The sequence below is a fragment of the Ailuropoda melanoleuca genome, chromosome 3, assembly GCF_002007445.2.
Source record: "Ailuropoda melanoleuca isolate Jingjing chromosome 3, ASM200744v2, whole genome shotgun sequence".
NCBI classification, from domain to species: Eukaryota; Metazoa; Chordata; class Mammalia; order Carnivora; family Ursidae; genus Ailuropoda; species Ailuropoda melanoleuca.
In genome coordinates, this window is record NC_048220.1 from 73,225,057 (window position 1) to 73,246,694 (window position 21,638).

Below are 21,638 nucleotides of genomic sequence, written 5' to 3' on the forward strand. Positions count from 1 at the left end.
GGTAAATACTCTATTCTGATGAGATTGAACTAAGAAAACATCCAATTAGGAAGGAGACAACAGCCTACTTTCTTAGAAACATCCTCAACAGTAGCACAATCCTCTTGGGGCATTCTCATAGACTTGGAAAGACCCAGCAATAGTTGTTTTTAAACAGTTTCTAATATCAGTTCTTTTTGCAAATCAACTATACTGGGGCCTAAGTTATATATAGTAAAATGCAGCATTTTAATATGCACAACTCAACAATGAAAAAAGATGACTGACATCACAGAAAATAATTCTGCCTTGCCCTTTTGCGAATGTGATATTAACTATTTCTTTAATGCTAATTTGCTGGTTTAGATAATTGTTCTATGGTTATTTGATAAGTTAACATTTGGGAAGCTGGGTAAAGCTTACAGGAGAATCATGTGTACCATTTTTATAACTTTTTGTAAGTCTAAAATTATTACAAAATAGAGCTTAAAAAAGAAAGTCAAACTAAATCTAAAAAGAAAAAATTAAAACGCCTATTCTTTGAGGATGATTTTTATAAGCTGTTAATTTAAGTAAAAAACACTAAAATGTTTTGATCCAATTTATCCATGCAGTTTTTAACAATAGATTGTCTTTTATTTATGTTTGATCGCTCATATATAACTCGTAAGTTAATGTTTATTGCTTTGGATACAAAAAAGGCTGAAGAAGCCTGAAATGTGTTGTAGCAGGGGGAAAGGACATTACCTCTAAAATTAATGTCCAACCTGATTTTTTTAAAAATATTGTACTGAGTGTTTTGATAACCCAAGATGACTTAAATATAAACTTTCCAAAACACATTACTTTTGCAGTATCAGACCTCTGACAACCAACCATCTGCAACAATATCTTACTCATATAAATCCTATATATCCCTCTGTCATACATGAAAACTACTGTATGGAATAATTTTAGTATATATTTAATAGTGAACGTGGTTTACATTGAATTAAATGTATCTTTTGGGATATCAAAAATCACTGAATTAAATTACACTCAACAGGTTCAAAAGTACACTGATTTTCCCTTCTCCAACCATCAAATGTGTGTGTATGAATAAACAGATACAAACCCCATTTCAAAATCTGTGCCATTTAATAAGGTTAAACACTTAACAATCTGGTACAAATATTCTCATTTTTAAAAAGATACATATATGCATTTTACATATTTAAAGAAAATACTAAAAGAAAACAGAGCGAAAATTTTACTTATATTTTTCTCCAATTTACATAGCTAAATCAATTCTATATCGTTCTTTCATGTTTAAGAGTTTTAGATTTTTATGTCCTACAAATAAGGAAATCTAAATGTTAAAAATAAGCTTTAAGACATATATCCAATTATGTACAAAAATCACCACAGGTCAATTTATAGATTCAAGCTTAATTTAAATCATATAAATTGTGAAAAAATATACTATGAAAAATTTTGTTCTTAAAGTGGCATACCAACACATATAACCTACTTGATCCAAAAGTATAAATAATGTTTATAAATTATAGTAGTGTATACACCACCCTGTCATGAAAGGAGGTATTCTTTGTAAATATGTATGAGTTGGACTTCTTTCAAGTGTCAAAATTATTTTCACTTTACCCATTTTCATTAAAAAGTTTGTAAAAATGTATCATCTTATAAAATTGAGTACACTGAATAAAACAAAACTCTTCATAACCAAAAACCATTACGAAAGCCAATTATTCAGCAACTTATTCAAACTATTTGTAAAGATAGGGTGATTTTTCCTTCTCTCTAAATTAAGTATGAACTTCAACACTTTTCTTAATCAGTAAAATTCTTGACCAGGTAGAAGTTTTTTGTTACTGTTCACTGACCTACTTCCTCCACATTCTGAGTAGACAAAGTTGGCTTAAATCTGAGCTGAAGACATGGACTGTTATAATGTTACCAGATATGTGAAATACTTTATCTTTCGAATAAATGGATCAGTTAAAGAGTCGAGCAACCCTAATTCATGACTTTTATGAACAAAGCACTATCTTAGGCGCAATAAATAATATACTAGGTGACAAGTTTTTAAAATGAGAAAAAACTAAATTACTGAGTTATGTAAACACATCAACAGTTCATTTAGGAATCTTTTCAAAGAAAATCAATAAAATGCACCTAAGACATTAAAAAAATGAGAAATATTTTCATACATAATTGGCACTTTCTTTACTGAATCTGGTACTTTCTCCTGGAGGACATATAATTGAATAATACTGTCTTGGAATCATTAAAGGAAAGTGTTAAAAATAGACAAGATTAACAAATTATGTCCTGGAATTCTTGAGTTAAAGTGAAAATATGTATATATAATGCTATTTCTGAATTCACCGTAAACTGGAACACAAAGAAGATAACCTATATTTCAATAGTTCAGTAACCTTCTCTGATCAAGGACAGACTAGTGTATATAAATTTCAAAACAAAACAGCTAGTTTTAAATTCATGAGTTTTTAGTAATAGTTCTTTAAAATCATCACATAAATTTGATTAGTTTACATTTTTATACCACAAATTTTCTAAATAAGCCCAAACTACTGGCAATGATAATTAAAACAAGTTGCAAGAATAGAAATGTCACTTTGTTTTTAAAATGTAAACTTTTAACTAATAATTGGCTTTTTTTCTAAATTAGTTTATTAGCTTGTTATTTCACACCTGGACAATGGGAAGTGTCTCTGTGTATGTGTCTGCGTGTGTGTGTGTGTGTGTATTCTGAGGCTTTTGGTGGGCTCTGAAGACACAAGTCTGTGTATTACATTAAAACAAAAATAAGTCCATAAGTGTACAGAAAACACATTTAATTATAAAATACCAACTTCTGAAACGTAATCATCCATATTAGGTAGATAATGCTGCAATGGCAATGTGCACTCTTACAAATGATGGCCAACTTCCCAGCTGTAAAAGAGTCTCCTTTTTCTATTTCACCCTTCATTTACTGTCTTGCTGAGATCACATTCTACAGAAACAGTAGTCACAACCGTGTTCTGATTTTCAAATGATGCATCTGGGCCTAACGGTGGCGGCTTATACAAAAAGACTGCACACCCGTTGAAGAAAATGGTGATAGTTTTACAAGCCACACCTAAATATAAAAACAAAAATTAGTCATGCATTTGGGCCTTTGAAGTGTTACAAAAAGGAATTGTCACTGAGGAATTCTTCACAATAGAAACCTACTTTAAAGAGGAGAGCATACAGGCATTATAGTTCTATGTTTTAAATTTTTAAAATTTTAGAGAAAAAGGGGATATTCTTCAGCAAAATATTTCTATACAATTCAATGAACTAGACTTTAGTTCTCTTTCTAAACATTAAAACTGTACGATAACTATTCTTTTCTTGGTTATGATTGTACATTCTTATAAAGTAAGTATTACATATAATTAAATAAACCCATGCTTTACTTCTAGCTTTATTAACACATCACATGTATAAAAAAATGCAAGAAATGAAGTCAATGACAAAGTAAAATAGCTTACAACATCCTTGAACCTAAATAATAAGTTGTAGAATTTTCACGTCCATGATGGAAAATAATTCTAAAAATAAAAAGGCTCTGGGGTTCTTAGGAGAAATCCTCCACAAAATATATCACATTGAACAGTCAACCAAATTTGAGTATCAACTCAAAATGTGAAACAATGAGATTCACTTTGCAAGGTTTGTTTTCAAAGGACTCTAATTTTGAGCTTGGCTGTGTGAAGAGAAACCATTTCTGGCCAGAGTATAAGCATTTAAGCGACAGTTGAATAAACTAAGTGGCTTCACAATATAGTTTCTGCAGTACCTGATTTGTGACAGCCATTAGTATTTTACTTAAAATGTGTATTTGAAAAACAGGAATTCTCATTGAACTAAATAAACATTAATAGATTTACAGGAAGACTAATCATGTCGGTATTACCACGACAATATTTTTAGAAAATTTTTTTTTTTTTAAAGATTTTATTTATTTATTTGACAGAGATAGAGACAGCCAGAGAGAGAGGGAACACAAGCTGGGGGAGTGGGAGAGGAAGAAGCAGGCTCCTAGCAGAGGAGCCTGATGTGGGGCTCGATCCCAGAACGCCGGGATCACGCCCTGAGCCGAAGGCAGACGCTTAACCGCTGTGCCACCCAGGCGCCCCTATTTTTAGAAAATTTAAAGGTATATATGGTTTGGGGGGAAAATTTCTCACAATCACCACAGAGTAGGAAAAGGAACAATTCATTATTTGTATCTTTTGGTCAAAAAGTACATGCATAACCAATTAAATAATTGTTTAAACATAAAAAAACAGTGAATAAAAAAGGTTTAACAAGTAAAAGTGGCGGAAAGATTAATTTTGCCTAGTCAATATTTACCTATTATACCTTTGGATTTATATATTTATTTCTTCAGTGGATATTTTATTATTCTGTCATTACAAATTCAGACACCATTCTCTGAGTTTAAACACATTAGGATTAATACGCTATCCTGATACATGTGCCAAAATGCACACAATGAAAATCACACATTATGTAATAATACATACATACATATATGTGTGAGTGTGTTTATCTAGGACTTCTCTGTTTTATTGAATAACAATTGACGAACAATTTATAATAGTTTCAGATGTGTCAGAGTAATTTGATATTTTTAAACATTATGAAATGATCACAATAGGTCCAGTTACCATCTGTCTTCATACAAAGTTATTACAGTATTATTTTTTTAATTTAATGTTTTTTTTGTTTTGTTTTTTTTTTTTTAGAGAGAGCAGGGGAGAAGTGCTGAGGGAGAGGGAGAAAAAGAATCTTAAGCAGGCTTCAGGATCAGCACAGAGCCCAATGCGGGGTTCAATCTCACAATGCTGAGATCATGACCTGAGTCTAAACCAACAGTGAGATCTTCCAGGTTGTCTAATCTGATGGTGTGTAATTGTTCATGATATTCTTATGATCCTTTTTATTTCTGTGGTGTCCATTGTAATTTCTATCATTTATGATTTTATTTGTTGGGCTCTCTCCTTTTTTTCTTGATGAGTCTAGTTAAAAGCCTGTTGCTTTTGTTGAGCTTTTCAAAGAACCAGCTCTTAAGTTTCACTAATCATTTCAATTGCTTTTTTTGGTTTCTATTTAACTTATTTTTGTCCAGATCTTTATTATTTTCCTCCTTCTAGGAACTATGGGCTTTGTTTTTTCTTCTTTTGTAGTTCCCTTAAATATAAGGTTACATTGTTTGAGATTTTTATTGTTTCTTAAGGTAGGCCTGTATCTGTATAACTATGAACTTCCCTTGTACAACTGTTTTTGCTGCATTCAAAAAATTTTGGAACATTGTGTTTCCATTTTTATTCATCTCAAGGTATTTTTTTTAATTTCTCTTTTGATTTCTTCTTTGATACATTGGTTGTTCAGCAGCGTGTTTCTAAATCGTCACATTTTTGTGAATTTTCCACTTTTTTTCTTGTAACTAATTTTTTTTTTTTAAGATTTTATTTATTTATTTGACAGAGATAGAGACAGCCAGCGAGAGAGGGAACACAAGCAGGGGGAGTGGGAGAGGAAGAAGCAGGCTCATAGCGGAGGAGCCTGATGTGGGGCTCGATCCCTTAACGCCGGGATCACGCCCTGAGCCGAAGGCAGACGCTTAACCGCTGTGCCACCCAGGCGCCCCACTTGTAACCTATTTCTATTTCCATATTTTTTGTCAGAAAAGATAACCTGATATAATTTCAATCTTCTCAAATTTATTAAGACTTGTTTTGTGACCTTGCATGTGATCAATTCCGGAGAATGTCCCGTGTGCATTTGAAAAGAATGTGTGTTGTGCTGTTTTGGGATGGAACGTTCTATATACATCCATTTGGTCCATCTGACCTACTTAAGGCCATAGTTACCTTAATGATTTTCTATCTGGATGATCTATTATCTTTTCTACCTCTGTGTTGAAGTTCTCGCTGTGTTCATCCATTCTTTCCCCAAAATTGGTGAGCATCTTTACGGCCATTGTGTTGTACTCTTTAACAGGCAGACTGCTTATCTCCATTTCCTTAAGGTCTTTTTTTCTGGGATTTGCTTAAGTTCTTTGGTTTGGATCTGTCTTCTCATTTTGCCTGTCTCTGTGTTTATCTATATGTATTAGGTACAATTGCTACCTCTTTCAGTCTTGAGGTAGTGGGCTTGTATAAGAGCTGTGTCACATAGCCCAAAAACACAATCTTCCCTGGTTAGAGACCTAGGCCCTCTATGGACATCCCTCTATGGACATGTGGGCTGCATGTCCTAGCTGTCTACAGTAGGGATGCACCCGCTGTATGGGGTAGATGAGTCTCAGGGTACTCAGCCAGTCCAGTTTTGGCTTGCTGGCTGTCTGGGTAGGGCAGGGGTTGGGATGTTCACCTGATCCAATTGCAGCTTGTCTGCTACTTTAGGAGGGTGGAGCTCGGGGAACCTGACCACCTGTTTGCATCCTGGCTGCTGAATGGGAAGGATGGGGCTCAGGAAGCTTGCCCATCTTAGCTGTGACTAGAACTCTGCACAGGGTGGGTGGATTGCAGAGTATTTGTCCAGCCTGGTACCAGTGCAGGGTGGACAGAGCATGCCCTCTGGTGCTAGCTGGCTGGAGGAAGGGCGTGGAAAATGGCACTCCCTGATTCAGTTGCCAGCAAGTTAGGATGAGACTACAAAAATGGTGCCTGCCAGGGCTTTTGTTGCTGGATAAAGTCCCTGCAGGTTCCTGCCTCTCTAGCAGCCACTTTAAAATTACTAAGTGGGTCTTTTGTGCTTATGGTCTCGGTGCTTTTCATTCTGTTACTTTTGTGCTGGATCTCAGGATGGGTGGGTCTGCACATGAGCCCTTTAAGAGTGGGATCTCTGTTCCCTATAGTTCCGTGTTTCTCTTGGTCTTAATCCCTATCGATTTTCAAAACCAGATGTTTGGAGATCTTGTCCTTCCAGAGCCAGTCCTCTGGGTCAGGATGCCTGCTGTGAGACTCAATCCCTTCACTTGTTGAGGAAGTGCTCTTTATTTTTGGGATCCCTCTCAATTATGGAGTTCTCATGTCTGCAGTAAGATCATGGGCAAGGCCATGTCTCTGCCTTTCCTACCCTACTCAGTGTGTCTCTCTTGCCCTTTGTTATGGGGTGCTGCGTCCAGTGCTAATCCTTTTCTTTAGAAATTATTCTATATGTAGCTATAAATCTGTCGTGACCATGGGAGGAGATGAGTTCAGGGTCCTCCTGTGCCACCATCTTCAAACCTCTACCGCTATTTTTAATTTAAATATATAATTTTTAGGCTGATTTTAAATTTTTTTAATATTAATTCTTACAAAATAGATACAGTGGTCTACTTCCTCAATCTTCATCATCATTTATTATGTAACCAAGACTATCCAAGACAGACTACCAAAAGCAAAAAGAGTTGAATATCATAGCTAACCTTTTAAACTATAACAACATTTCTTACAACATGCTTTAGAGCCAAAGGATACTTCCCTACCTCAGCTCTAAATGCTTTCCAAAGCCCGGGTACCTAGATGACAATCATTCCAGAGAGTTTCTCAAAATTGTCTTTTAGCTTTTTATTAGACATTCAAAAAAACCTTTGAGAGAAGTTATTTTAAAAAAGTGTATGTGATTTTATGAAAGCGAAAAAGTTATTCTCTTCTATTTGAGACTGAGCCTTACAACTCATTAAAGCCTTTCATAACTTATTGTGATAACTGATCTCTGCTTCAGAATTACAGGATAGCCCAACAGGATGGACTAAATATTACAAAACTTAAGTAAATAACAGTAAGATCTTTTTCTCTTGACATCATCAATTTAATCTAAAGTTATCAAGAAATCACCACTTACTTATGGCTACTAGCATATGGGCCATCTTGATGTTGTTATAAATCCAGCAAGCTCCTTTAGTTCCACATTCATTAATATCCCACAGAATACATGTGCTGTCTATTATGATACCAAATATAATTGGTCCAGGTATTGTGCCTAGAAGAATTATATGTGAAATACACAATCAGTAAAGATTACAATCTATAGTTAACAAGTTTTTATATACATGTAGATAGATATATTTTATATAAATAAGACTAGGAATTAATCTGTTGATATACAAATCAATCAGGTCATACCCAAGTAGGGATAGATAAAACATTCTAATTATATAATTACTATGTATTTCTGATCAATTCAAAGTTATTTTAATTAAAAAATCTGGCATGTATTGGGCTAACACTTAGCTAAGTAAATATTTAATCAACTGCTTTTCTAATTTAATGAATGTGCCTTTAAAATTAGCTATTCCACTTTTTTTTAAAGATTTATTTATTTATTTTAGAAGGAAAGAGAGAGTGAGCACAGGGAGGGGGAGAGGGAGAGAGAAACTTTAGCAGACTCCTAGCTGAGCTCAGAGCCCAACACAGGGGTTGATCTCATGACCCTGAGATCATGACCTAAGCCGAAATCCAGAGTCAGATGCTTAACCAACTGCATTACCCAGGGGCCCTAGCTATTCTTTTTAAAAATCAAAATTATCGATATGAGTTATGTGTATGTGCATGCATGAGAGCGCACGTGTGTATGCATGCACACACACACACACACACACATTCATACCAACATGCCTGGGAATACTATCTCAAACACACCCCCTACCTAGCATGAAGTCATGAGGTACTAAACTTTCATGTATGTAAGGAGTTTCCAACTGCTACAAATCAAATATGCTTCTTAGACAAAGATTTCAATTCCATCCAGCCTGTTCTTTCATGACCTGCAGCATGATAGAGTCAAAGGAGACTCTGGACTGAGAGTAAGGATATCATTTTCCTAGGCTCATTTTTACCACAAATTATGTAACTATGGGCAAATCACTAAATCTTTCAAAGTCTTAATTTATTCATCTGAAAATGGGAAAGTTGGTCCAGGTGATCTCTAATGTTCCTACTTTTGGTTTTTGTTTTTATAAATGATCTCAATATTATCTGTATAATATTGTGGATATAAGCATATGCACATATATATGTGTAACACAGTATTTCTGTCCTCCTATTTCTTCCTACATCTGGAACCTTTTAAAATTTTCCATAAAATCTTCCCTCAATTGTGAACTAGTCACAATATCTATGCCAAATTTTCATTTAAATATTTTAACTCATTATTTTTCATTGCTAATGCAAAATAATTATGCCCCAAATGGAGATAAATGCTGGGAGAAAAGGAATTACCATAGTTATAAATAAGATTTCATCGTCATTTATGCTGATAACAGGCTTTACATGAATAGAAAAAAATTTACATATTTTATTATGCTCTATTATATGTGTTCATGATCTTATGTTGTATTTTAAATAAATATGATATACTCTTTAAAGTTACATTTGTAACAGAATTGAAAACAACAGTTAACCAATCAGGTAGGTGGAAAGTAAAGTCATTATTTTCTTATGTGATATATAAATAATACTACATCTTGAATAGAAAACAGCCTTCTTCACTGACAATTATGTAGTTTTCCATGGCATTTAAATTAATTATTTTCATGGCACATACTGTGAGTAAACCAATAACACTAATGAAAAAAAATAACCAACAGTCACCAATGAATTAAGAAAAATGGCATACCTAATAATCGAAGCAGCATAAACTGTACTCCCAATGCCAGGGACCGCTGCCTGTGATCAACACACCTGGAGACATCAAATACATATTAAACCAAAGTGGTTGTATAGTGTATTTGTTCTTTGAGCACATTTATTTTTATACCAGCTTAGCATTTCTAGATTAAAGTAAATGTTACGTGCATGAAATAAACTATTTGTAACAGCTCATTTACAGTTCTACCTTTCTGGAATCATAAAAGAAGAAAAACGATATGTGAACTAAAACACTACAAATACAAGTAACACCAAAAAGATTCAAATAAAGTTTAACAGATGTATTGAATATGTACGAGTTATAACAAATGTAAAAAAGAAAGGACATTTATTAATAAGACTTATGTTGAACTATCGCTTAAGTCACAAGCAAATAATCCTTACTCTAACTTACTAACTTTGAGATAGAAATCATACCTACAGGATAAGGTACAAATCTGGGTCAATGTAAAACAGTTGCTGAGGTTCAATCTGATTTTAAGTAATGATTATCAAAGATGAATGATCCCTGACACTGGCACACAAGAGTTAGATAGGAGGTAAAAGAGATCAACATGTAGTTGAAAGGTAAGGCAGATAATTTTTCAAAAATGAAGTTTTAAAAAAACATTTTCTCAGTTCTCTAAATAACTCCAATGTCCACGTAGGATAATGTTAACAGAATATTTAATACTTTTAGACAGAATCTCTAAAGTTTCCAATTGACAAAAAAAGCATGTGAAAAGGTAGCAGTATCAGGGAACAATAAATGAAGAGTAAAAAAGGTCGAATTTGTTAGGAAAAACGAAGAAAGGCTGATGAATTTATGAAAGGGCAGACAGATAATATTTTTATCAAGTGATGTAGGAGGACAAAGAACAACTTCAAAGGTCAAAACACTGCGAAGAGCCAGGTAGCAGCTAGCTTCTCATCCAGCAGAGCACTGTGTATAGGAAGGCTGAATATCACAGCACTACTACTGAAGGGAGAATTCTGTCCTGATCCTGACATCCTATTCACACACAGTCCAAACAGCTTCAGCTGAAGCCTCATGAAAGAGGCAGAGAAACTAAAGTCAAGTATACTCCAGGTAGGCAACATTAAGACATTTTCACATACATGATCCTATTTAAACCTCATTTATCTGGGGTTCAATGAAGTAGCTTTTCCATGCCACGGAACTAACAATCTTACAACAACCGAATTAGTATTGGAACCAATGGTCAATAGAAACCCCAAATGAACCTTTGAGTCCATTTTCTTTTCAACCAACATGTCTTAGGGATGGCAAATTTCACAATGTAATATATACCTTAGGATGGACACAGTTACAGGAGTACCAGACATAAATGTAAAGACAATTGTAGCAAACAAAAAGCCAAGGAAAATGGGCAACTTTGAACATCGGTTTTCACATTTTCCAGCTTTAGCTTCAAAATCAAAATCTGCCACAGTAGGTGTCATTTCTATATTCCTTGCAATACAGGAACAGTTGTAATATACCTAGAAATATTAGACAAGAAAATATTGAATGGACTTATCTTGAAAACATATTTTTTAAAGATTTATTTATTTATTTATTTATTTATTTATTTATTTATTTATTTATCTGAGAGAGAGACAGAGAGTGCAAACGGGAGGAGGGACAGAAGAAGAGGGAGAAAGGGAGAGAATCCTCAAACAGACTTCCTGCTGAGCACAGAGCCCAACATAGGGCTCCATCCCAGACCCCCAGAATCATGACCTGGGCTGAAATCCAGAGTCAGCCACTTAGCCAACTGGGCCACCCAGGTGCCCCTCCTGAAAACATATTTTATCATTTAAAGTTAGTGATCTCTAGACATGGCAAACGTTTTATATAGTCTTAATCTATACACAAAAAATGCTGAGAAAGAGTAATGAATTCTTTAGAAGTTAAGTGAAAATAAGGGGCCATATTTATGGTGTATTTGAGTTTTGTGCTCACTGTTTCAAACTGTAACCTATTATTGACTCATGACTTATAAAATAAATTGACGAGAATATAACAATTACCAGATCTCACATTCTAGACTACTTTTAATGGATCGTAATTGTTCAAATAGTTTTCTATTATAGAAGGCAAAGAAGCATGCACGGTAAAAATCTCACTCTCGACATTAGTTTGAAAGGACAAACACTGTAATTATAACAAGTGCCACAGTAAAATCAACTAATATATCACAAGTTTCTAGGGGGAAAAAATGCTACTTTCAACTAAACTACTATAACTTTCTGAACTTTTTGTAATTGCTTTACTGAAAGCAAACTATATATCTTCTAAGATGACATATTTATGACAATAAAAACCTAGAAGTTATTACTTCATTATCCTGAAGGCTTTTTTATATGTAAATATAAAATAAGATATTCACTATTTAATATATACATACATATAAATTAATAATATAAAGTGTTGGACATGTTAAAAGATCACAAGTATCACTTTTATAGGAAAAGAATTGAGAATTTAAGAAGCTCGTAAGGCATAATTATTTTCTAAAGGTTTTCTACACCTCAATTCTATCCTTGCTATAAATCTTTTTACAAGTTTAAGGCCTCAATAAAGTCTGAGTAAATCCAAAGAAGTCACAGGGAAATGGCTTCTTTATTATTCCAAAGGCCAGAAACCTTTTTTCAGCACTAAAGCTAGTCTAAGTCCACTGGTACAGAATTAGGACATCCAAATATGCAGATGACACTCCCAAAATGGAGTATTATATACTCAGCAACTGGATATATTAAATAATGAAGAAAGGTAGCCTTTTAAAATTTTAAAAGTATTTTCTATCTCGATGTAATTTTACACCTCTCTTACATAAAAACGTATACAATTTTGCTTGTACTATAACTATACCTAGCTTCCAGTCAATATCTTTTTTGTTGTTTGGGTCATTAGTGTGAAAGATAAGATTAATATTTCTGTGAACAAATGTACATAGGTATTTACTATATTATTATCAATGCATTTTGCCTATTTGAAAAAAAAATCCTGTGAAAAAATGAGTTGTTACATGGACTAAATGGACAAGAAAAAGCCAAAACAAATAGAAAATATGGAAGTCAAAACAATTTGTCTTTCCTAAACAATCCCTAGAAGACAATTTTCTGGTTAAGATGGCAATTACCATATTTGGAGAAAAATATAAATATCAAATCAGTCATATCAAAATAACCAATATCATTTAAAATGTGCTCTGGCTATTAGATTTTTTCTTTTTTCGGTGGTGGGGGGGGGTCCATAGGCAGGATAGTATTTGTGTCTAACGTTTTTAGTTATGTGAGGAAAACCCTACAAATATCTCCTCGTAATCTTTTTCTAATTAGAGTTACTCAATAACACTTATTAATCATATTTTATACAGAAGAAAATAATACCTAAGTACCTGCCTCTCAAAGGAACAGTCGGCTACCTTGCAGGTAGTTCTGATTCTCTAATGCACATCATGGTCATTTGTGGAATTTGATTCCTTGTACCTGACACAAACACCTAATTTTCTCAATTTCTTTTGAAACTAAAGCAATACCAGACGCCCACTGGTTTGAAGGCATGATAACCCTCAGACCCTCAAAAATCTTCCTGATGTCTTTTATTTTTCACAGGCACCTAACGGTAATGATCAAATTAGTTTTACTCCAAGGATTAAAACTGCACATACAGCATCCAAGTCCATTAGGTCTACTATGATTCACCACAGACATTTCCTCTGCCTTTTTTCAATGCTCTTAGATCATTTAAAAAAATCTATAAGCTAGGTCATATGAAATAATGTACATTGCTTCTCATATTCTCACACCTCCTGCAGGAAGATCAAATCCTAGTATGTTCAAACTTCCACTGTATTTATTGCACATAAAGTCACTAAACATATGCACGTATATGCTCACGCACACACATGGATTCATGTACGTATTTAGGAACACGCAAATGTGTCTAACCACACACACAAACACGCCCATGTTGGTTTTAGAAGAAATCTGAAGTAATTTTATGGATCCTTTCAGTTATCTATTTCTACTTATTTACAGAGAAATCTTTTCTTGCAATCTTAAACTTCTCTTTATATGGGAAAAGGAATGCCATTTCATTATTCTACATTTCAAATATTCAAGACTGTGCTGTTTTTCCATGTAATTCTTATATATCTTATTCATTGTGATCTCTTTTATCATAGTATGTATTTCCCTCAGGTCTTCTTAAAGTTATCACATTATCTTATTAATGCATAACATACGTACTATGAAAAATCTGAAGGTTATTTTCCCCCCAAACTCTTAAATTTAGCTAAGATGAAATCCAATAAAATTCTCTCGGATTCTCTTTAAAAATTTAACTGTCAAAAAAAATCACATCTCGGTAAACTAATATGCATCCCAATCGAGAATTAAATTTGTATTTGACAATTAAGGATTTGGGTGTTTTAAAATGAATCCATAGTGTATCAAATAAAAGCAACAAATATTTATTATGCTTCTATTATATACATCATATTTAGTAAGAATAGGTCTCAGACTTCTAGGGGCATAAAGTATGGCTGAGAAAAAATAAAACAATATAAAAAATATTTCACTACTGTAACAGAAGTAATGTGACAAAGATGGATGTAAATAACGGCAAAATTCCTTTTTCCACATTTAATGCATCTGAGATATAAAGGAAGAAGGGTCTTTTTCAGCTGGAGTGCTCAGGGCCTTAAAATATATATAATTAAAGTATGCTTTGCATGAGCTCTACCCTCTTAAAAAATCCGAAGAGTATATTATTGTTGATAATAGGTACAGTGTTGTACAGCACATCTCTAGAGCTGAGTCATCTAACTTGACTGATACTTTATGTCTGGGTTCCGAATGGAGGGCGTAGGCCAGCACGGGAAGAACAAGCAGTATAGGACTCCCCGGAGGGATAGAGATGGCCATCCATACACATACAGACACACTGCCTCATTAAAGTAGAAGACACAAGTTACCTTTGAATGTCTTTCTGAAACGTAATTTTTACAACCTGCAAAGCAGGGAGAAAAATACTGGATTCCATCTCCTCCACAGACAGGATAATAATATGATCGCAAGCAGTTACAATCGGTATTACAAGGAGCGGTCAAGTTTCCCAGTTTTCCTGTCCTGTCAACAAGAAATGAAATAAGGGCAAATTATCTAGGTTATAACTTTTAATGCACAGTTCAGAAGCATTGCTATATCTTGCCATTCAGTCAATTATTTACTCGCTCAACACATATTTAATTACCGAACAAATAAAACAAGTAAAATGTCTGCCTTTTCACACAGATTTTAATTTCTTATGGGAGAGAGAGAGGCAGTATAAACAATAATCATATAATGTATGTCAGTGATAAGAAAAATAGGCAGAGTAAGCAAATAAAACAAGGCTTCTCATTTGGCACCAGATAATTCTTTCAAGGGGTGGCGGGGAGGGGAGTGCTGATTTTGTGAATTGTGGGACACTTAGCAGCATCCCTGGTCTCTATGCACTAGATGCCGGAGCATCCCTCAGTTACGACAACCAAAACGTCTGCATGCATTACCAAATTTCCCTGGGGTGGGGGCAAAATTTTAAACCTAGAAGGACAAATAAAATAATGGTATTCAACATACTCGTTTTATCGGTGGGAAAACTAGGGCCCAGAGAGATTCAGTTACTTTTCTGTCTTTGCCAAATATTTCTGGTTCCCAGGCTCAGTTCTGTTCCATGCTGCTTTTGAATAGGATGCAGTATCTTTGATAAGAACAAAGGGTTACCCTAAGCAAAGACACTTCTCCAGTTCCTATTTATTCGTTCATTCAACCCATAAACATTGAGCAAATGCTGGGCCCTATGCTAGGTATCAGCTAGCTGATAAAGCTGTGTAAGGTCCTCAAAGATTTCACAGTCTAGGAGCAAAGATGGACACAAATACCAAATAGATTCACATTTACATCATTCATTTTTCAAGGTGATTAACTACTGTTAAAATTTCCAGAAATTTCTGTTCTTCCAGAAGGAACATACAAAAAACAAACGGTTTCTCGGGATATGTTTGGGTGAAGTTTGTAGATGTGAAAGTCAGGTCTGCAGAGCTTACCTCTACCCACCTTTCAACCTTTCCAGATACTTTTTTATTTATAGGCACATGACCTACGTCCCATTCAGAACGGTTCCTGAACCTAGCCTTTACTTTCTAGCATTTATGGCTAACATATTTTCTTTGCCTTTCTCTCTTCTCAAAGCTCTTTTTATCCTTAAAGGATATGTAAGCCCAAACCCTTCCTGAATCTTATTAAAGGAAACTGAAAAGCTCTCCTTTTGAATTTCAGAGCCCTTTGTATGTCTCTTATTACCTAATGCATTGTTCATTTACCATTTTATTTCCCAATCTCTCCGGCTACATTGTAAACTCCTTTAGAGTAGCGATATTGTCATAAAGGTCAGTCAGAGGATGTAGTCAACAAATCTTGAATAAATGTAATGGGATTGAACTTAACATTGCTTCAGAATGCTCAGCATCTCATTAATGTAAAGGAATGACAGAAATGAACAGCAACTACAAATCCTAATTGTTAATGGCAAACTCATCCAAAATACATTCTACTTAGGTTATCTGAATGCCATATTCTACAAAAACTGTGGAGTCCTTGACTTGGATGGAGTTCCAGCTCCCTCATCAGCCTCAGACACATGAAGTGAAACAATTCAAGCAGCAATGCAGGCTACAAAGGATCGGTGTGCAACGCCCTCCTGCCTGATCCCCTAACTCACAGCTTAGGATTTCAAAACCCAACAAGGTAAAGAAAGATAAAATGATCACACCAGTTAGAGGTAAAAACATGTTTACAGGTCAGAACAAGAAGTCATTTATTTCTCAACAATAAACATGAACTCCTAAAGTAGAAACAAAAAAAATTAAAAATGAAGTAGAAACAACAATCATTAGTATAACCTAGGACTAGCTTCATTTTAATTTCTCTCCTAGACCATTTTCAACCCACCCATTACATGAATTTCACCATAGGGAGTCACCTCCATTTTTAAATGCTTAAATCAATAGCAACATAAAATGTGAAATTCTCCCTAGGAGGTGAATCCCTTCAGGGCAAAGACTCTGTTATATTCATCTCTGAGCACAGTACCAAGGATAGAATAAGTGCTCCTTAATTGCTCTCCGAAAAAATACCCAACATTTAATAAGATGTCAATTATTTAAACGAAAAAAAAACCAAAACAAACGTATATATTTTTTATAGGAAAAAGTTTTGCAATTAAAAAAGCCAATCTTTCATTATTTGACTCAAGAAAGCATATACCTGGAAATATGCACATAGTTCATTACTCTGATATTAATATCAAAAAGCACGGAAATATATTTACCCATTATACAATTCAGACACACCGGCAAATGGCTCATTTTCACAGTTGGCATAAATAAATACGAAACTCAGCGCAAACGCAAAGAACGATGTGAGCAAAGAAAACTTCATTGTGTTTTTACATGTCATTTTGAGTTTTGAAACAACGACACCACCTAAAATCTGACCAAGAGCGGCTCCAGGAATTAAAACAGCCCCTGATGAGAAAGAAGACACAGAGAGTGAGAAAACATACAAGTGTACTCAGTTACTCATATGATGATTGGAAAGCATCAAAATACGATGAATACTATCACATGATTTAGAAACATGTGAATAAAATAATGGTTATGTCAAGAGATCAATAAAATTAATGTGTTGAATATTAAGATCAGCAAATATTCTCTTTTGCTACACAGCCTCTGTGTTTCTCATCTATACAACAGACTTTCTAATGTCAAAAAATCAGAAACTTGTATCAGAATCAGTATAGTTTAAATTTTAAGAAGTGGGCTATCCAAAATGATACACTATTCTAATACACGTTTAATGTGGTAAAGTAAAATTATTAGATCAAACTTGAACAAAGAGGAAAATGGTTTACCTGCAAGGGTGGCTGAAAAGCTGGAAGACAATCCAAACTGATTTTCTATAAATTTAGGTAAAAATGTAGCAAACCCAGTAGTAATTAAGGCTTCTGAAGAAGATGACAACACTAAACACATAAAGACAGCATTCCGCATCAAATTCTAAAGAAAAAATACAGTTCATCAAATGAATAGCTATGATTATACCACAAAATGTAACATTAGAATAGCAGCATGATGAAATGGCAAAATTTTTAATCAACACAGTATAATTATCTATAAAATTTCTGCATTTTCTCCAGTATAAAAGCAAAAATATGGAATATTAATAGCTTTATATATACTACATCAAGAACATGTATACATGCAGCACCTGGAGAACTGACAGGTGATTCATCAGGGGGGTGATTGTGCCTTATCATATGCAAGGACTGGGTAAAGGAGGTAAAAGCCAGAGTGGAAAGGTTCCCTTCCCCAGTCTACTATAAATCACCATACATTAAATCTACCCCTTGTCTGATTTATTCTACTGTGTTTTGAATTTCCATGTCTAGTAAATGAAGAACTCAGACTACAAGCACAGACAAGAATGGTCTCTGAGTTACCAAATTTGTATTGTTCCATGAGTAAAGAATTCAATAGTTAAGAACCTTAGGGAGTTATAAAGTAATTTCAAATGTGGATTGCTGGACTTCTCAGAATATTTTCCATCTATCAGGGGAGAGTATAGAGATTAATAAAGCCAATTTATCTAACTGACTGATCCATTACATGAGGGAAATGGCGAGGAATAATGATTGGCTATAGTGCTAATGAGGAACCACTGAATATTGATATTGCCAATAAGATAACTCATGTTCTTTCAACCATTCTAACCTGGAATCGTTCTCATTTACTCAAAGCATAATAAAATTAAATCTGAAGTTATTTATTTATAAGAGCTAGAACTATAGTAAATAGTAAATAGGCAAACAAAAATGCATCAAGAAAATATCTGTGTGTATATATGTACATATTTATTCATGTGTATATGTAATACATACATCTACCTATTTATATGTGGAGAAGGGTGTGTGTGTGGGGGGGGGGGGGTAATGTTATTTTACCTTTAGAGCAGCTGGGAAATCTTTCAAGCTTGTTCCAAAATTCTCTGTTTGTTTTAAGGAAATACTCTTTTCCTGATGAGTCTGGCAAATTCTTTCACTATGAATTTTTGCTGTGCCTAAAAAAATAGTAAAGGTACTTGGTCTATCACTTCATTCTTCATTTTTTAAAATGCTTACTTTTCAACTGATACACACTTCTATAAATATATAAATTTGTAAGCTAATCCATTTTCTCTCTTTGTCAACAAAACTGCACAAGTATCTATGTATATAATTTGTCTGTCCTGAGAGCTAGTATTATTCCTATTAGCTAAGAAGTTCCAATCAGTCTAAAAATTAAGATGAGACAATTCTGTTCCAATGACATATTTTCCTTTATAAATATCTCTTAAATTCTTTTCTTCCTTTAAAATGGATCTCTTTTTCGTCCATTATATATTAAATGAAATATGTTTGAGGCTCTTTTCTTTTACTTTCTTTAATTCTAACATGCTTTGCAGATGAAATATTTACCATGTATTACCATGTTCCTTTGATTTTTAATAATGGCACTGTGAATAAATCTGAGAAAACAGTCAATATATGGAATTATAAGTTGGATGGCCCAGGGTAGAAAGAAATCAATGAGTCCACCAACTTCTATTCTGTCAACTTTTCTTTTGCCCATTCTGAAAAGTTAATCATCTACCGTGTTACATGTAACTATAGAAACAACTACTTAACTAATTTCTGCCTAGAGAAAAATACTTCGACAGATAATGTATTTGAACTACATGATTATATAGAAGCAAAATTTTACAGAGAAAGGAATGGATATACTTTTCTATTAATATTTTCTTTTTTAGGCAAACTAATATTGAAATATGGTGAAAAATGAGTATACTACGGTATTAGTTTGGTGACAATTGAAAAAAAAGTACTTGTACTCTCATCAACAAATAATATCAATGATTTAAGGCAGACTGATTGTTGCTTAATGAGGAACTGAATAAACTAATAGTTTGAAAGATTCCATATCTTGCATATACATAAAGCAAGATTCCAGATAACACAGGAAACAAATTTTTTATTAAGTATATAGATAATGTTACTAATATGTTGTATATTATTATTGTATTATATAGTATATATATTAATATAGTTATTAATATATAATATATTAAATATATGGTGAGAAAGTGAATATATACAGTTTTATTGCTTTTATTAATAGAGGAAATAAAGGAAAACCATGAGTATTAAGATAGCTACCCAAAATTTCCTAAAGATAAACATTCAAAAGTTTGCATAGGCAGACAACTGAATTTCCATAAAACAATGAATTTTCTAGGGTTCTTAGAAATTATAAGCAACCCTTGGCCTAGAATTGGAATAAAACTGCTTGGTTTTAAAGGAAATATGTTTACCTGGTAAATGTTTTGGAAAGCACAGAAAAGGTATTATCAAAGACCAAGCAAAGAGCCAACACAGAAGAAATCCAATCCACCATGCCCCCAGCCATCGTGGATCATCTTCAGTGATAGCTAAGCTATAGGACAGAAAAACAAAATGTAAAAGTCAACCCTACCTTATTCATTGAAGTGCAGTTGTGATAAGTATATAGTTTGTAATTCAAGCGCATATGTAGGGGAATAGTATTAGAATACCCAACATTTTAAGTGGAGTCATTGTGCTGAGTCAGACAGCAGAGAGCAGGCATAAATGAGAGCTATAAAAATAATGGTTTACAAAATATCTCAAATGGTAATACAACACAGAAGTGTAAAATATTTTATCATCAATATAGGTATGCTGAAAGCATACATGAATTTCTGAACATTGTTTACCTAACTTTGGCTAAGTTTTTCTTCTCTATTATACTGAGTACATCTTACAGCAAATCACTGATCTGTGTTAAAAGCCCACACACTGTGCTTCAATTAAGGCATTCATTTAAATGTAAAATTCATTTATTTTATTTATTTATCTATTTATTGAGCTATAATTGACATACAATATTATATTGGTTTCACGTATACACTATAATGATGCAATATTTCTATATATTACAAAATGATCACCACATTAAGTCTATTTAATATCCGTCACCATATAGTTACAGAATTGTTTTTCTTGTTTTGAGAACTTATAAGATTAACTCTCTTACCAACTTTCAAATATGCAGTCCAATATTACTAACTATAGTTGCTATGTTGTATGTTACATTCCATGACTTAATTATATTATAACCAGAAGTTTATACCTTTTGACACCTTTTAGACATTTCACCCATCCCCCACCTATGGTAACCACGAATTTGTTCTCTGTATCTACGAGCTTGTTTTTTTGTTTGTATGTTTTTTTAGATTCTACATACACATGAAATCATATAGTATTTGTCTTTCTCTGTCTGACTATAAAGTTCTTAAAGTAATTTATAAACAGGGTTTTATAGTGATTCTCATAGTTTTATATCAATAGGTTTTTCCCCAAAACACGCCATTCTACAACTCATGTAATTCTCCACTGAAATTAAAAATCTTCCTTAAAAACTCAGCTCTCTGCTTCAAGAATTTTCTCTTCACATTTTTATATAGTCTCTAAAATATTAACCTGGGAATAACAGCTCAAGGAACAAATCACATATCCATAACTACATTTTCTTATTCATTACTCAGAGTCACAGTTTTAATTCCTAGTGGTAAAATGAGAAAATATGGCCTCCCCCAATATATATATATTGTTATATATATATATATTTTTATATATATAGTTATATATATATATATATATATAGTTATATATATAACTTCTCTATATTCAGGAAAAAGAGAAGATAACTTAGTGGTTAAAAGGAGGATTTGGGGGGCGCCTGGGTGGCACAGCGGTTAAGCGTCTGCCTTCGGCTCAGGGTGTGATCCCGGCGTTGTGGGATCGGGCCCCACATCAGGCTC

At 33.6% G+C, this 21,638-nt stretch overlaps 1 protein-coding gene across 1 annotated transcript in view; it reads right to left on the reverse strand.

Annotated features, from left to right (window-relative positions):
- Positions 1-537: 537 nt before the first annotated feature.
- Positions 538-21,638, reverse strand: part of SLCO4C1 (solute carrier organic anion transporter family member 4C1) — a 60,180-nt gene continuing 39,079 nt past the window's right edge. The window contains exons 5-13 of the mRNA XM_011234462.3: positions 20,112-20,233; positions 18,706-18,821; positions 17,617-17,761; positions 17,035-17,230; positions 14,639-14,792; positions 10,966-11,156; positions 9,643-9,707; positions 7,870-8,007; positions 538-3,121 (exon numbers count right to left, since the gene is read on the reverse strand). Coding sequence (XP_011232764.2) covers positions 2,961-3,121; positions 7,870-8,007; positions 9,643-9,707; positions 10,966-11,156; positions 14,639-14,792; positions 17,035-17,230; positions 17,617-17,761; positions 18,706-18,821; positions 20,112-20,233 — 1,288 coding nt within the window. The 3' untranslated portion in view covers positions 538-2,960. The remainder of the gene's footprint in view (positions 3,122-7,869; positions 8,008-9,642; positions 9,708-10,965; positions 11,157-14,638; positions 14,793-17,034; positions 17,231-17,616; positions 17,762-18,705; positions 18,822-20,111; positions 20,234-21,638) is intronic.